The sequence below is a fragment of the Rhineura floridana genome, chromosome 1 (assembly GCF_030035675.1).
Source record: "Rhineura floridana isolate rRhiFlo1 chromosome 1, rRhiFlo1.hap2, whole genome shotgun sequence".
Classification (NCBI taxonomy): Eukaryota; Metazoa; Chordata; class Lepidosauria; order Squamata; family Rhineuridae; genus Rhineura; species Rhineura floridana.
Genome location: NC_084480.1, coordinates 174,284,037 through 174,301,891, shown reverse-complemented (window position 1 = coordinate 174,301,891; position 17,855 = coordinate 174,284,037). Strand labels below are relative to the sequence as shown.

Sequence of the window (17,855 nt, the reverse complement as noted above, 5' to 3'; positions counted from 1 at the left end):
GGCAAATTCACTAAACAGTTTTCAGCAAATGCTGAAGACTCATGTCTTTACCCTAGCCTTTGACACCTGAGATGTAATTTTTTTAGGATCCACCCTATTTTTGTGATTGTAAGTTGTTGTCAAATTGTTATTAAGGATATATTTTACACTGTTGTAACCTACCATGGGATCTCAAAGTGAAGAGTGGGTAATAAATAAATAATAACAATAGTATTACTCTTCACACAGGTGTTATTAATCATAAACAAAAGGCTTTAGAATCCCGATACCATTTCTGGTAAAGCAGTGTCCCCACCATGTACCAAGCCAGAAGTGCAAGATGGGTGTTGCCACTGGGTGGTGCCTGTGGGCACATGCCAATAGTAGGTCCCCGAGGAGTCATGGATTTTCCTCCATCCTGAGGGAAGATCAAGATCTGCCTCCAGATTCTGGTCATTCCAAAGGTTATCTAGAGAGAGAGAGAGAGAGAGAGAGAGAGTACATCAGATGGGCAAAAGGGCAAGTTTAATTTCAAAGAACTGGGACAACATCCACCAAAAGAGAGAGATGGTACATCAAAATGCCACTTTCTCTATTGTAACACAAGTCAGATTCATTAAACCATTCCTGATTATTTCAGATTAAATATCTTATGTGGAACAACAACAGTGGTGGTGTATGCCTAGTGTACATCTACATGCTTCCACCTATTCATACACATACACCAGAATATTTCCCCAGTCCAGTCGATTACTTGCTGGGCAGTCTAGTGGAAAATTTCAGTCATGTGCCACCCTATATTTCCAATGGAAAAACTTAAAGCCCTTCTCTCCCTAGTCAGCTACTGGAGTTAGCAAAAGTCAAGTATGTTCAATCTTGAGTAGAAGACTCAGCAATGTAAGAGATGAAATCAATACCCACAAATACAAATGCTATCATGCAGTTAGCAAAAGCCTACAATTCCAACATCAGATATGGCAACCTAAGCACACAGTAAACTCTCATAGGGAGCTCTGAACAGAGAGGACTAGTAAGGTTATGCCCTCAAATACAACCGAGAGCTGTGCCACTATTATCAGTCTTTTTCCTCCACTAAGGCAAGCACCAAAGCACACTTTAGTCTTTCTCTTTCCTGTCAGTAGATTCCCCTTATTGTAATAATGATAGGCTGCCTCTGCTCGGTCTTGAACTTAGCCTGATAAACTTTAGATTGTCCAGCTGTTATGGGATTTCTAAGCCCCACTGGCAAGGGGCCCGACTTCTAGCCCAGCTCTAGCAGCAGGGCAAAGAAAGGAACTTTAGTTTTACTTTCTCAAAGGCCAGAGTATACTAAACAGAACTTAGATCACAAAAGTTATCTTAGAACCCATGGGGAAGAATTTTGGTGAGAAATTCCACATTAATACACTTTTTAAACCAAGGATGCCAATTGTCAATGTATATAAAGAAAATTCTTTGAGGAAAGGAGTTTTGAAAAAGGGAAGGCATCAAAAACATGGACATATAAATAAAAGCCAAAAAAATATATATAAATCTAATTCAGCTAGTTACATTTTACCCATTTGAATAGTGTCTTGAAAGTTAGAGCAGAACACCCTAACCCTTTTGTCCCTCAAAATCACCCCCTCTCCCGGCAGCTGCTTTCCCACCCCTAGAGAAAAAGGCATGGAATCCCCATATCATTTCCCCCAGAGAGAAAAACAGAAAAAATCAGGAGGTATCAGCCTAGTACTCACGGGTGCTATGGCACCCACAAAGGCCTTATTTAGTGCCCAGGATGGACCATGATCCCAAGATCCTCACCTTTCATTTTTTAAAAAGTAAGTTCTAGCATTTTTAGAACCACAGATATGAGGCAAAATGTGCAGACACTATTATTCCCATTTTGTGTGAGAAATTAGCTGCTTCACCTTTTCAGTGTTTTACCTCCCCCCCCCCAAAAAAAAAACTGCCATGAACTCTCCGAGACCCTGGAAAAATTCCTGTGGATACCCATGTGTGAGAGAGAGATCCACTGGGGGGGAGGAGAGAGGCAGAGATGTACATGTGGTGTGTGGGAGAGGGGGGGAAAGCATATTATCTATGTGTGGTCTGTGAATGGGAGAGATGTGGGGAGGAAGGGAGGTATGTGAATATGTGGTCTGTGTGCATGTGTGATCTGTATGAGAGAATGAGAGATGTGCTTGGGTGAGAGAGAGAGATGTGTAAATGAGAAATCGATGTGTGTCTGGTGTGCATGTGTGCAGTAAGGGTGTGCATGTGCACGAGAGTGAGTGTGGTGTGGGCGTCTTGTATATTTTTCCTGGCACTAGATTCTCTCTAGTTTTGTGCTATGCCATGCCCCCACAATAGCTATGCTGTGTTATGTCATGCCCTTATGGCAGCCATTTTGTGACTGGTGCCCACAGCACTTTCTCAAAATTCAAAAAGTACCCACTGGTCCAAAAAAAGGTTAGCAATCCTTGGATTAAACAGTCCCAAATACACGTTATGTGCACACCTAGACACACACCATTTTTTCTCTACTCAAACAAGTGGCTTCCTGCATTTCCTGTTCAGCCAAAAATAATCAGCTGCAAAAGTGTTCCCATTTTCCTCATGTCATCTAGTTTGGCCCTTAACTTCCTAGGCCTGTGTTCCATTTCCAGTAATGTATTTTGTGAACCATAGCTTTAGTTGTATGCTAGTAAAATTGCAGTCATCATAATAGGACCAGAGGTGGTGGTAGAAGACACATCTATTTAATGATATTTGGAAGGATGTGCCTCTTCTGTACGCGCAGAAACATTACACACACACATACACACACATACACACGGTCCATTTCAGCATCAAAGATGGGCCAAGTTCCCGTCCCCCAAAGAAGCACACACTGTGAATTTGTCCCCAAGCATAGCACTTAATATGATCAGCCAATCAAGACAAAAGTGTGCTCAAAGACACTGATGGGGTGAGGGGCACTCTAGCGGTGGCCCATTTCTTGGGGCAGGAGGATAATTTTCTGCCCCTTGCTGATTACAGCCGATTTACTTTGTCCACTGAACCCACCATTATTTCCAAAGCCTGCTCCTGGGTTCTGTTTCTTTACCATGCTAGACTATGACCCAAAAGGGGAGGTTTTACACCTAGTACTAGCTAAACGCCCAACAAGATTGACAGACTGCCAGAGGGAGGAGATACACAGAGCTCCACTCCTTTTCCTAACACCCTCCGCTACCCTTGTGAGCACCTCTATTTCTCCTTCCCCAGATTCCAGACATCCTACCCTTGCTCCTCCCATCACAATGGCAATGGCCACAGAGAAAGATGGAAAAGCAGAAAGATAGGAGTGGAGAGCTTTTCTGCTCATCCCCCGCCCTCCCATCCATCACTGTAGAGCAAGGGACACAACCAAGCCCACTTTCCCAAACCTAGCCCTCTGGGCCCTCATTGCCTGAGCCAACCATGGCCTCTGGGTCTCAAGCAGGAGGTAAGGAATGGTTCCCTTCCTTGCAAGCCATTTCTCCCAGGGAACGTGGAGGCAGGGGAAGAGGAAAAGCATCAGAAGTACATTGCCCCTCTCCTAAAGCCCCCAGAGCTTCTGTCATGTCAGAGAAGGACACTGCTCCCCATACTGTCTCTTTCCATGGTGGTTGAGCCACTCAGTGCTATACAGTAGTGTAGTGACAAATTCAGAAGCACAGGATCCCTTCATGATAGTCACACCACACTCCCTCATAGCCACATCCTCTCATTCATTTCCTTGCTCTCCGTCATCATCTCCACACTCCTGAGTCCTTCCCACATGCACCTTCTTCTATGTCCATGGGAGCCAATCAGCATGCAAGATGAATGTGTTAGCTACTGAGAAGTCTTCTCAGTGGCTGGTTCATTTCTTTCCACTCTGCTTGGCTCCAATCAGCAGGAAAGGACAAAGGCACCATGTAAGAAGATTCTTCTCAGTGACTTTCCTTTTATGCTGATTGGCTCATAGGACGCTGGAGACATAGGGACCCTGCTCCCAGAAAAGTAAGGTGTGTAAGACCCCCCAAGACCCTGGACCACTACATCCTTGGTGCCAGAACCAGGATGTCTCCAGCATGGAAAATTTCTGGATATCCTAAAGCGCACAGCTTTCATGAGAAGTGAGGAAGAGCCCAGTTTCCCTCACGCTCTGCTTTCTTGAAAATGAATGTGTAGGCACCAGAGACAAAACCAAAGCAAAATGTGCAACCTGGTATTTCTCTGCAGGACTTCCAGGAGCAGGGCTATGACTGTAACTGTATCTGCCCCAATGCGCACAGCTAAAAATAGCCAAAGGTCAGTGTGCCCCTTCTGCTTTATTATCCTGTTGATTCTCTCAGAATGGAGGGGACAGAAGGCGAATAATCCATTCAAGTGATGGATTATTCATACTGCAGGTCCTGCTAACGCTGCCTGCCAAGCTGCAGTCTATTTATTCAGGTCTTGCCATCCATTAGAGTGGCTCAGCCAGCGGCCAGAAGTAGCAGCACAGCAGTTGACACTGTCCACATGCACAGATCAAAGCAAAGAAGCACCGGCTGCACCACTTTCTGCCACACACAGGCACACATCTCCTGACTGCCAGCTGTCTCCCAGGAAACAATGCCCAATGCATGACCTGTGCTAGCAGTTGGCAAAGAGGCCAAGGGCCGCACTGATTGATGACTATAATACACAGGCCACGTGAAATCACTCTCCATAGTGGCATTCTCCAGGTGGAAAGTTGTTCACATGCAGGGTCCCACCCTGCAGATTGGCCAATTTTCTCTCTGTCACTCAAAGCAATTTCTGTGCCATACTTTGTGGTAAGATGCTGGATGTGAACAGATTGGCATGTTGAGGCTGTTGCTATGGGGAATAAGATGACACAGCCTCCAAGCAGCAGGCTGCTTTTCAGTGTATCAGCTTCAGAATGGACTAAATGTCACTGACTGTTGTTAGGAATAAAATTATTCCCGACCCCAAAAAGTTGCCCAGGGTTGTCAGGAGTGGTTTAAAGGAACCTACATTTCTGTCAGAACCAATGTTGCAAAGATTTCTGGAACCCAGAGAAATACAACTCAAAGTTCAGTTTCTTCCCCCATGAGAAAAACCCCGAAGGCGCCTCTCTGACGGTAAACATCTCTGTAAAAACGAGATAACATGTTTCCCTTCTGATGTTATTATTTCACTCTGTCTTAAAGCCACTATACTCTTCCTGCAACATTGTAAGCTAAGTCAGTACAAACAAGACATTTTCTCATAATATCTTATTACAATGTTTCCTTAAGTTTTGTGCAATATTGCTGACTATGCTAAGTTCATAAGCACATTAGAAACATTTTTTATCTCTTTGGTGTCAATCTGCCCCTTTTCCTCGCCTTCTTGTAGCTCTGATCTCACAACAAGTTTCCTTTTGACTGACAAGTGTATAAATATGTTATCACAACTCTCGCCTTTTAGAATCAAAAGCAAATGTAACAATAATGAGCTAACGCGCTTACTTATCTCTGTAAAGATGTAATATTGTATTTCCTTTGGGTATGCCTTTTTTAATAACAAAATGCCTTGTTTTACTGTAAAAACCTATATAATGGGACTTTTACCTAATAAACGCGGTTCTCTCTCCCGACAGACTGTGGTCTGTGTGGTTAGAGACCCCTTTCTTGATCAAGCAAGTAATTGTCTGTGTGTCTGCTTTACTTTTGGTATCTGGCTGGAACATTAACAGGTAGAAAAGAAGCATACTAGGCTTCTAGCTCACCCTTCTGAGGGGAGGGGAGGGGGTATTTTAAATTTGTTCCTAACACTGTATACACCATTCTGGAAAGGTTAGCCAGAACAACATGCAGACAGCCTTAGCGACTAATCAGTATGCATAAGCTTGAAGTGGGTGCTGCACTGTCATTGTTTTATCTGCATGGCTATTTAAACTGAGTTTGCAGTATTCTAAATGTTGTTCAATGGTTTTAATATTTCAATAGTTTAATTATATTGTAATGCAGATTTATGTATGTTCTTAATTATGTGTACTTTTTATCCGGAAGCCGCCTTGAGTTCCACTTTGGAAAAAGGGTGGGGTATAAATAATAATAATAATAATAATAATAATAATAATAATAATAATAATAATAAGCACAGTAAAAACATAACTGCTAGGGTCAATAGTAAAACTGCCACAGAGTTCAGCAAATTGGCTACCAATTAACTAATTGAAAATTAAAATGAAGGCTGTTGACTTCACACTAAACATACCCCTGTTCAGGCATTTTCTGAACTTGTGAGGGCTCAAAGTGGGACAGGGAGGGATGTGCATTCATGTCTCACACTCGGCATTCCCAGGCATGTTGGCTCCTCCTTTTTAGACCTTCTTATGTCTGCACAGGATTTCTAAGCTTGTTTGGATGAGTGTGCTTAGAAACCTCCTCACAATCAGGATCCCTGTCTTATCAGGGTTTCCCTTCATGAGAAGGTTTCTAAGCATGTTCTCACGAACGCACCAAGAAACCCTGTGTGTGCATTGCAGACCTTCATGCTAAACATGCAAATGTCTGAAAAGGAGCCTGTGTGCCTAGGGAATGTTGGGGTGGGAGTTATGTGTGCACATCCCTGCCCCTTACCCACTTTGAACATTAAAATTTCAGACAAATACCTGTACATGGACATATCTTATGTGTAAGAACATAAGAACATAAGAAGAGCCTGCTGGATCAGGCCAGTGGCCCATCTAGTCCAGCATCCTGTTCTCACAGTGGCCAACCAGGTGCCTGGGGGAAGCCCGCAAGCAGGACCCGAGTGCAAGAACACTCTCCCCTCCTGAGGCTTCCGGCAACTGGTTTTCAGAAGCATGCTGCCTCTGACTAGGGTGGCACAGCACAGCCATCATGGCTAGTAGCCATTGATAGCCCTGTCCTCCATGAATTTGTCTAATCTTCTTTTAAAGCCATCCAAGCTGGTGGCCATTACTGCATCTTGTGGGAGCAAATTCCATAGTTTAACTATGCGCTGAGTGAAGAAGTACTTCCTTTTGTCTGTCTTGAATCTTCCAACATTCAGCTTCTTTGAATGTCCACGAGTTCTAGTATTATGAGAGAGGGAGAAGAACTTTTCTCTATCCACTTTCTCAATGCCATGCATAATTTTATACACTTCTATCATGTCTCCTCTGACCCGCCTTTTCTCTAAACTAAAAAGCCCCAAATGCTGCAACCTTTCCTTGTAAGGGAGTCGCTCCATCCCCTTGATCATTCTGGTTGCCCTCTTCTGAACCTTTTCCAACTCTATAATATCCTTTCTGAGATGAGGCGACCAGAACTGTACACAGTATTCCAAATGCGGCCGCACCATAGATTTATACAACGGCATTATGATATCGGCTGTTTTATTTTCAATACCTTTCCTAATTATTGCTAGCATAGAATTTGCCTTTTTCACAGCTGCCGCACACTGGGTTGACATTTTCATCGTGCTGTCCACCACAACCCCGAGGTCTCTCTCCTGGTCGGTCACCGCCAGTTCAGACCCCATGAGCGTATATGTGAAATTCAGATTTTTTGCTCCAATATGCATAATTTTACACTTGTTTATATTGAATTGCATTTGCCATTTTTCCGCCCATTCACTCAGTTTGGAGAGATCTTTTTGGAGCTCTTCGCAATCCCTTTTTGTTTTAACAACCCTGAACAATTTAGTGTCATCAGCAAACTTGGCCACTTCACTGCTCACTCCTAATTCTAGGTCATTAATGAACAAGTTGAAAAGTACAGGTGCCAATACCGATCCTTGAGGGACTCCACTTTCTACAGCCCTCCATTGGGAGAACTGTCCGTTTATTCCTACTCTCTGCTTTCTGCTTCTTAACCAATTCCTTATCCACAAGAGGACTTCTCTTATTCCACGACTGCTAAGCTTCCTCAGAAGTCTTTGGTGAGGTACCTTGTCAAACGCTTTTTGAAAGTCTAAGTACACTATGTCCACTGGATCACCTCTATCTATATGCTTGTTGACACTCTCAAAGAATTCTAATAGGTTACTGAGACAGGACTTTCCCTTGCAGAAGCCATGCTGGCTCTGCTTCAGCAAGGCTTGTTCTTCTATGTGCTTAGTTAATCTAGCTTTAATAATACTTTCTACCAGTTTTCCAGGGACAGAAGTTAAGCTAACTGGCCTGTAATTTCCGGGATCCCCTCTGGATCCCTTTTTGAAGATTGGCGTTACATTTGCTACTTTCCAGTCCTCAGGCATGGAGGAGGACCCGAGGGACAAGTTACATATTTTAGTTAGCAGATCAGCAATTTCACCTTTGAGTTCTTTGAGAACTCTCGGGTGGATGCCATCCGGGCCCGGTGATTTGTCAGTTTTTATATTGTCCATTAAGCTTAGATCTTCCTCTCTCGTTACCACTATTTGTCTTAGTTCCTCAGAATCCCTTCCTGCAAATGTTAGTTCAGGTTCAGGGATCTGCCCTATATCTTCCACTGTGAAGACAGATGCAAAGAATTCATTTAGCTTCTCTGCAATCTCCTTACCGTTCTTTAGTACACCTTTGACTCCCTTATCATCCAAGGGTCCAATCGCCTCCCTAGATGGTCTCCTGCTTTGAATGTATTTATAGAATTTTTTGTTGTTGGTTTTTATGTTCTTAGCAATGTGCTCCTCAAATTCTTTTTTAGCATCCCTTATTGTCTTCTTGCATTTCTTTTGCCAGAGTTTGTGTTCTTTTTTATTTTCTTCATTTGGACAAGACTTCCATTTTCTGAAGGAAGACTTTTTGCCTCTAAGAGCTTCCTTGACTTTGCTCGTTAACCATGCTGGCATCTTCTTGGCCCTGGTGGTACCTTTTCTGATCTGCGGTATGCACTCCAGTTGAGCTTCTAATATAGTGTTTTTAAACAACTTCCAAGCATTTTTGAGTGATGTGACCCTCTGGACTTTGTTTTTCAGCTTTCTTTTTACCAATCCCCTCATTTTTGTGACGTTTCCTCTTTTGAAGTCAAATGTGACCGTGTTGGATTTTCTTGGCAATTGGCCAGTTACATGTATGTTTAATTTAATAGCACTGTGGTCACTGCTCCCAATCGGTTCAACAACACTTACATCTCGCACCAGGTCCCGGTCCCCACTGAGGATTAAGTCCAGGGTTGCCGTCCCTCTGGTCGGTTCCATGACCAACTGATCTAGGGAATAGTCATTTAGAATATCTAGAAACTTTGCTTCTTTGTCATGACTGGAACACATATGCAGCCAGTCTATGTCCGGGTAGTTGAAGTCACCCATTACTACCACATTTCCTAGTTTGGATGCTTCCTCAATTTCATATCTCATCTCAAGGTCTCCCTGAGCATTTTGATCAGGGGGACGATAGATCGTTCCCAGTATTAAGTCCCTCCTGGGGCACGGTATCACCACCCACAACGATTCTGTGGAGGAGTCTGCCTCTTTTGGGGTTTCGAGCTTGCTGGATTCAATGCCTTCTTTCACGTATAGAGCGACTCCGCCACCAATACATCCTTCCCTGTCCTTCCGATATAGTTTATATCCAGGGATAACCGTATCCGTATACCGTGTAGCTGCCAACTGGGGACAGTCATGCATCTGGTGAAGCAGACTAAAGTCCATGAAATCTTATGCCATCATATATTTGTTTATCTTTCAGGTGATACAATACACTTGGTTGTATTTGCTGCAACAGGCTTTCTCTCTAGACATTGTTACCAAAACCCTAGAAATTGATAATGGAGCAGGCTGGTTTTCCTGAAAAAGAATGTTCTAATTTCCAGTTCCTGCCCTACAATTCATTCTCATTGAGAGTACAGCTCAGTCAGTGAGCTAACATCCTAATTCAGTCAAAGCTGAGTTCTAGATTTACTCTGTACCTCTCAGGTATATCTCATTTGGTTCTACTGTCTGTTCTTGTTTTCAGCAGTAGTCACCATGCAGAAATTGATGGCATCCATATTTTGCAAAGAGAAATTATGTGTCTTGCATTTGAATAGTGCCCGGCCTCTCTTTTACTTCAAAATTCAAGGAATACGGGAGGAAAGTTCCTCTGTTTACAAGCCAGCTGTGGGTTTCATTTTCTCTGTTGTGGTGTTTTGGGACTAGAAGGGAAAGACCATCCATACTAAACAGCAAGGCATGTCCACCTTCTTCATTCCATAGGGTTTCTCAACCCAAGAAAAGAGTCACAAATGTCAACAGAACATCCCACCAAATCATGGCACCCTGTTGCTCTTAAGGAGAGGGTTAATCATCTGAGCCCTTACAAGATTAATTATGCACCTGGGAATCCAGGTACCTAGAAAACTGAAATTAATTTATGCTCAAAACTCCATTTTTCACCCAGACAACTCAACTGAAATTATTTAAATGGATATTAATGAAAATGGTCTCATTTTGCATGCATTTGCTCAAATGTCACATGAATAAAATATATGATACACACACACACACGTGCAGAATTTTACCATTTTCAAAATGCAGTGTAGTGACATACTACTAGTACCCTCAAACTGCAAATTGGAGGCATTTAAGGGTAGAGAAACATCACATGACATTATGGACCAGAACAGAGATATGTACTTCTGGAGAGTTCAGATGCAACAGTACCACAAATCTTTTTGAAGACACTCCACATGCATTTTCAAACAAACCTGCACAACCACAAAGGTTAACAATGTTGATTGTGTATGAAGTCACAAGCCACATACCAAATTCTGCGTGGAATTATGTGCATGTTCACACACAGGCCCAGCACGTAGGATGTACCAGTAATGGAGCACAGGTTTAAGCCTTGGGTCCCCCCCCACCACTGTGAATAGAACCCTTAGTGTGAACTCATGCCTATGTATGTATGTAAATGGCAACACAGGTGGCTCTGCTCAGGGTTGTGGGATCTTTCAAATGCAATCAAAAAGGCATGGACAGATATTTACAGCAGATCTCTCTTGTAGATACATCTATGTGCAGAGATCCTAGTTCATATTCCAAATTTTGTAGATTCATGGGTGGGGGGAGATGTACAAGCTCTTTTCTATACCCCACTATGTACATAACCCTACACACCAGGCTGTGTGTGAGCTGGACCAAAAATTACAGGAAAGAAATAGTCCCAGTTCTGTGTGCGCTCCTAGCCTTTAGGATCTGATGGCAGTTGGGAACATTACCTCAAGGCCCCCTCCTTATTTATTTTTTAAATTTCTATCCCACCCTTCCTCCCAAAAGGAGTCCATTCTTGAATCAGTAGGAGATTCATTATCAAAATGTGTCAACTGATAGTTGCAGTGGCCAGAAGCAAAAGAGGACTAGGCCCTGCATCTTCAAGAGCTCTGTAGAAGAGGGACTTTCAGCAAATGTAGCTTATCATGTATACTACACCTGCTGAAACTCCCTCTTCAGCTCAACTATTAAAGGTGAGGAGCCTGGTCCTCTTTTGCATCTGGCCATTGCAATTGTCAAATGGTCAGTGGGAAATGGGTGAAGCATCTACTCCCTATCATGACTGCCATGAACAAATTCAGACTTCAATAGAGTAAAAAAAATAAACAAATATTTCATGTGTCTCACCATTATATCTTGTTTGTTAGATAGGGATATGATGGTTGCTATCAGATTGGTGCTTTGTACAGCAGAATTACCATTTCTACTTTTCCGTTGCTGAAATTGTTGCATAGAAGAAAAATAACATCTTAACTTTAATACTCCCCAATTTGGCAAACCAATAAATTATTACACTTGTACTAGCTCTGGGAATTTAATCAAAGAAATGCAGCTTTCACAGATGGGAGTAATCTGGCTAGAACAGGCTACAGTAATGTCCATATGCCACAGCCTCAGTCAGTTCAGCCCATTCCTCCCAAATGCTCAGGCCTCAGGGATGGGGTATTTGGGAGGAGGGATGCTAACAACTTTCCTTCGTTTTTATTTGAAAAGAACTGGAAACATTTCCACTCCTGGACAAAGGCAACAGTTGGGCACAAAACTGCTGAGAAATGTTGTAAGAGTGATTTTGTGAGCAAGTACATATCTTTAAGAAAATCCTACCATTTTTGCAAGTATTACAGATTCAGAACCATTTGATTGTTCTGAGCCTGAATCACAAGAGTCTCCAAATAACAGAGGCCTTGTCCCATATAACGCAAGTACATGTTAGGTGAAGTTTGGCAGGTGGTAGCCAAGGACAGGGTCTTCTCAGTTGTGGTGCCCTGCCTGTGATATGCCTTCCTCAGGGAGGCTAGGCTGGCATCATGTTTGTTGTCCTTTCAGCACCAAGCAATTATGTTCATATTGGCCAAGGGTCACCAATGTGGCACCCATAGGTGCAATGACCCCCCTTAAGATATCCCTGGCACATGCTAAGACTCTGTGCCCCTCTCCATATCCCTTTCTTCCTGAAGTTATTACTTTTTTTCATCCTTAAAAGGTACATATAGCTGGACGAGGAATTGGGAAGAGCAACATGACAATCTCTATGAGTTTTTCAAGGCTCAGATTCACAGCTCAGCAGAAAGCAGAAAGGCAGAGAGGATAGGAAGGAAAAGGAGGATAGGAGGGAAAGGAAAACAATGACCAAGGGAGAAGTGGGGAGAAAATAGGGTGCCTCGGGACTCTAGGAGGAAGCAAGAGCCAAAGAGAGAGAATGGAGTGGCAGAGACAGAAGAAACGTGTTTGTGTGCGTTTTTTCACAGGTTCCCCACCATTTCCTGAACCATAGAAATCACAGCTCTAGCATTTTCCAGTGCTGCAAAGGCACAAAATCATGGATCTGAGGGACAGATCATTATGGAGCCCCATCATTTTTACAGGGGAACTCCTCAAAACCACCATCAAACCACAGGTCACCCCTCTGTCCACAGATTTGTTTTGTGATTTGTTGGTGGTTTTCTTATTGTCCAATGCAAAAGTCATGAAAATCCATGCCTTGGATAATTTTTTTAGTGCTGGCAAGCACTGAATCTGTGATTTTTACTGTGCAGTCTACCATGGTAAGCTTTAATTTGATTGTGATTTTTTAGGGCCCCATGTAAAACCATACAAATTCAAAAGGATATATTATTGCTTTTATTTTATTTTAACATTTTATTATAAAAACCAAATAAAATTTCAAAATAATATACACAGCATAAACACATCTGAATAATATAGCCATATATAACAATGCATAATAACATAAAAACCCTAAATACAGATGAGAAGGATTTCTGTATTTAATTGCATTTTTGTCTTTCGCTGACATTTAGGTCATCGTGGGGACTACCCTTAAAAGCAGCATCTCCCAATCCTCTACTGCAAGTTTGAATGTACATGTTATGAGCCCCATATCTATGTATACTGGGCTGGGACTTGTGTCTCACCATCTTCCTGACTAACAAAAGAAATCAAGTTGCTCAGTTGTTGAAAATGAGTCTGTTGCCTTTGGATTTCTGAGTGCCTTAAGATGGTATGTTAGTTTCTCCATTATTGCCCAGTCCCAAAGTTTGGTGTACCAGTTCTAGATATTCAGTGCTGGATATTCAGTCCCAAAGCATTTTTGAGTGCTGTGTGATAATCAAACATGCTGCAAAAGGATTTGTTTTAATTCTGCTGGATTCCATTTTATCCAGACCCCATTAGCAAGCAAAGTGTGTGTGTGCGACCATGTGCACACATTTGGGGGGGGGAGTGTCACAGGGGGGAGAGAAGGAACCAGAGGAGATACTGTCCATGGCAATCTCTCAAAATTCCAAATGTGGCCTGAAAATATTTGGCAACCGCTGGCCCAGGCTTTCCAACATGCTTTATAGCTGGTTTTAATTAAATTTTCTATTGTTCTGTTTTATTTTATCATTTGGCTATGCTTCCCTGAATTTAAATCAAGTTTTTGTAGTTGTACTTTAATGCATTTCAGTATTTTAATATGTGAGCTGCTAATGTGTGAGTTGTTAACTGAAGGGTGGCATACACATTTTCAAGATAGAGGCCTGCAGGATCCAGCCAGTTTACTGAGACTGGAGAGCACCGTGACCTATGTCCACATCGCTTAACAAGACATTTAATACATAGCTCATACAAAACGTTATATAGAAGGAAACAACTGCAGATTCCCATTTCACAGATGGAGAAATGAGGCAGAAATGAGCCACAGTTAGTCCATGGCCATACATCAGACATGCGAATGAGCCCCAGGCTACAGGTGCCACAAGCAATCATCATATTCCCATGTGTCAGATCACACTGCCTCTCTTTAAACCAAACACATGACACAAGAGGCACATTAAGTGTCCCCTGACATTTCCCCCTTTTAGTGCAGCCACTAGGGGCTGTGAATTTGATGAGCAGCAGTGGAGGGGGGGGCAGGTGCTTACCCTTTCACTACAGGCCATTTTCCAATCAAAACCACACACACTGAGCTGTATGGGGTACTGAAACCCCACATTCTGACTCCTGGAGGCCTTATCCAACAACTCCTCTGGGTTCTCAGATTTTACCAGATGTCATTCGCACACTTCCAAACATATCCACAAAGCCATGAGGACCAGACAATTGCTTTTGAAAAAAATGACTGAAATAACCAGGAATTTGAATGCTGCAGCATACACAGATCTCAGTCTATACTTAATAAATGTCTTCATGTAAGTGCCCTGTCTAATAATCACAGAACATCCTGTGTCTACTTATAATCACAGCATGTTCTGTAATTTTTACACAGGGCACTTACAGTATATAAGCTTATATTGGGCTTCAGGATTTGGTGCAGAACCTGCTGTGGGTCTCTGGAGACTTCCTTGCAGTTCAGGGTGCCTGAGGTATGAAAACTCCTATCAGCATAAGAGCAACTGGGAGGAAGTGTATTCCAGTTTGGGGGAACAACATGACCAGATGACACTAGGATTTTTTTTAACAGTGGCATTTAATTGAGTTAGCTCCCTTTATTTAGCATCCGTGATGTTTTTAGTCAAAGATACCAGTATGCCTATGTAAATGGATAGAACTAAACTAGAAGAGGGCATTGAGTTCAAAAGATTCCAGTAGCGACAGGACTCACCCAATCAAATCTTTCTAACTTTTGAGCCATTCATAAAATGGAGCAACTGTAAGTTCAACACTCAGAGAGATGTAAATAAACTAGGTTTTGCATAGCTATTAGATGTGCTGTGTTGCTAACAATTTACCAAGCTGGGATAATGGAGTCACAGAGAAACACAACTGTCAGTGCTTTCAAGGCTGGATGCATTTCCAGCAGTATCCATTCAATTTTCTGTACACTTCAGCAAAAGATGAGGGCTGTGTAAATGTTACTTTTATCTAAAGGAGAAGTGAACAACCCACAGGCAGTCCTTGGGCTCAGCCAATATAGCCAACTCTCCCTTGGCATCTCCTGAACCTTGCTTTGATCCAGTGCCACTACCACATGCTTGTGTTTATGTGAATGAATGTGGTTTTCTGTGTGGGTGAGAGAAAGAGTGGATGATAGATGATTGATAATTAAGTGAACACAGAGAGGGAGGGAGGGGGAGGGAGAGAGAAGAGTTGCCTCTGTCCACTTTTGGCTTAAGCCATGCCCGCTACCAGTATGCAAACTCCAACTACATTTCCCTGAGGAAATGAGGTCCTCAGCTTCAAAAAGCTGCCCAACTCTAGAGTAGAGTGAATATGTGCATTGGGAAGGGGACTCCTCCTCCACACGTTCACCATAATATCAGCACAGGTCCTGCCCCAGGCTCTTAGCGAATGCTATGCTAGATGGCAAGCAGGCACAATCCCTCCTCTCCCTCTCTGTACAGGAACAGGAACCTAATATAGTTCTAATAACTATTAGGACTAATAACTATTTCGTAGTCTGGAAATGGAAAGAACTCTCACATTGGTTACCAAAGAACAGTTTGATATTAAGGTGTTGTCTTTAAGTATACCATGGAATGTGTCACTTTATCAATAATCCTTTAAATGTTCTGAGGAAAACACCAGTCGCTGGTTGCTGAATTACTAAAAGTTATAACTGAGGATTTTGGATGAGCTAGTGAACAGAAAATATTTTCAATGATCTGTTATAAAATCTAATCAATACACCTATTACATACAGAATCGGTAAAACTTTATATTATTTTGAGTCTTATGACTCCTCTGTTTAAAAGATCTGATCAGATTTTTTTGTAACAAATAATTGCAAATGTCTTGTTTCCACTAACCCAACCAAAATATTCAGTTGCAAGTGGGAGGTCTTGAAACCTCACCTGTGTTTCCCTAGCAGACAAGCACTGAAAACCAGAGTCAATTAGAGGCCGGAATCCCTACACTGCACCCCAACTCCATATAATGGAAGTAGTCATGTGGTACACTGCTATGCATAATAGCTGGATGTGTGATTATAATCTCAAAGCCATCAGAGAGCATTTACGGACCTGGCCTAATACAGATGGAGAGGAATTCCCAAAGATACTCAGCTGGATCAGGATTATTTGGACATGCCCCATAGGAAGCATTTTATCATCAGAGACCACAAAACCATAGCCCTATCTTCTAGAAGAGAGGTGAGGAAAACCTTTTCTTGTTGAGGGCCTGAAAGTAACCCATCAGGGACCACGTGGCAACAGTGAGCGGGACAGAAGCGAGTAGTGGGTGGGTCTGGAACCAAAAGTGAGAGGGTCAGGACCAATAGTGGGCAGCACACCTCTCTCTCTTTCTATAATTTCTGTTCTAATTTTCTAATTTGGCAGAGGTCCACTACTTGGGCCACAGGTTGCCCACCCCCTTTCTATATAGTTGGCTTCAAGTATCCCTTGCCACCAATGCTTGATTCGATGGCTCCTTCTTCCACAACTTTAGGTACTGCAGGGGAAGAAGGTTTCTGCCTCTATAATCAACTCTAAAGGCTATCTGAGGAGCTTTGCCCATACCCCCCATCCTCCAGAATGTTTCCATACATAGCTGCTATTGGAGTCTTGTTGGCTGAAGGATAAAAATGCCTTTGTACATGCCAGACTGTTTTGTAAGTAGGTGAAGGGGGCCTTTGGCATGCACCCCTGCAGCAAAGGATCCCAAGAATTCTCCCCGCCTCCTCTTTGCTTCCACTGCACTAGGAAGCCCAGCTTTCAGTGATATCCATTATATCAATCTAAGCTAGGGATAGGAGCCTGTGGCCCCCTAGATGTTGTTACCATCATCCCTGACCATTGACCATGCTGGCTGAGACAGATGGGAGTTGGAATCCAACAATATATGGAGAGCCACAAGTTCCCCATCCCTGATCTTAGCCCTCTACGTAGCCACAAGAATGGGGAGAACCTAGATTGGATTTCTTGCTCATTGGCCACAAAGGAGTCTGTTGGGGATCCCTAAAACAGTGCATCTTATCTACTTAGACTCCCAGCTGCAATGCGAAGATTTGAACTGAGAGTCCATTTCACAAAACAGAGTAAGGCCACTGGGTTCCTGAAGATGAATACAAAAATATGAGGTTTTGTATCCTTCTCACAATTCCCTGAGCCAGTTGTACTCCATAAGATAAAGCTGCAACAGAACCCATGAAGTGCAACCCAATGTATGTTTACTTGGGAGTAATGGGGCATATTCCCATGTAAGTATGCAGAGGCTACAGTTCTAAGCATATATACTGGGAAGCCACTGAATTCAATAATCATTTTTATTTATTATTTATTAAATTTATTATTCGCCCATCTGGCTGGTTGTCCAGCCACTTTGGGCAACGTACAAGATAAAAAACAATACATTAAAACATTAAAATTTAAAACCATAACAGTAAAAACCTAACCCACCCCAAAAGCCTGCCTGAAGAGCCAGGTCTTCAAGGCCCGGCGGAAGCTCATCATATGTTTAGACTTCATGTAATACAGGGGCAACCAGCTGGTAGTCTTTGGTCTGGATCCAGCCCCCACAGGCTGATGCTATTTTACAGG

General features: G+C 42.7%; 1 protein-coding gene across 2 annotated transcripts in view; it reads right to left on the bottom strand.

The window, feature by feature from the left end:
* APBB3 (amyloid beta precursor protein binding family B member 3) overlaps positions 1–17,855 on the bottom strand; it is a 38,024-nt gene that overhangs the window by 18,337 nt on the left and 1,832 nt on the right. Inside the window, exon 2 of one of the 2 annotated variants that reach the window (XM_061634404.1) lies at positions 270–448. In XM_061634404.1, coding sequence (XP_061490388.1) covers positions 270–448 — 179 coding nt within the window. The remainder of the gene's footprint in view (positions 1–269; positions 449–17,855) is intronic. The other variant, XM_061634468.1, reaches the window with a different exon arrangement.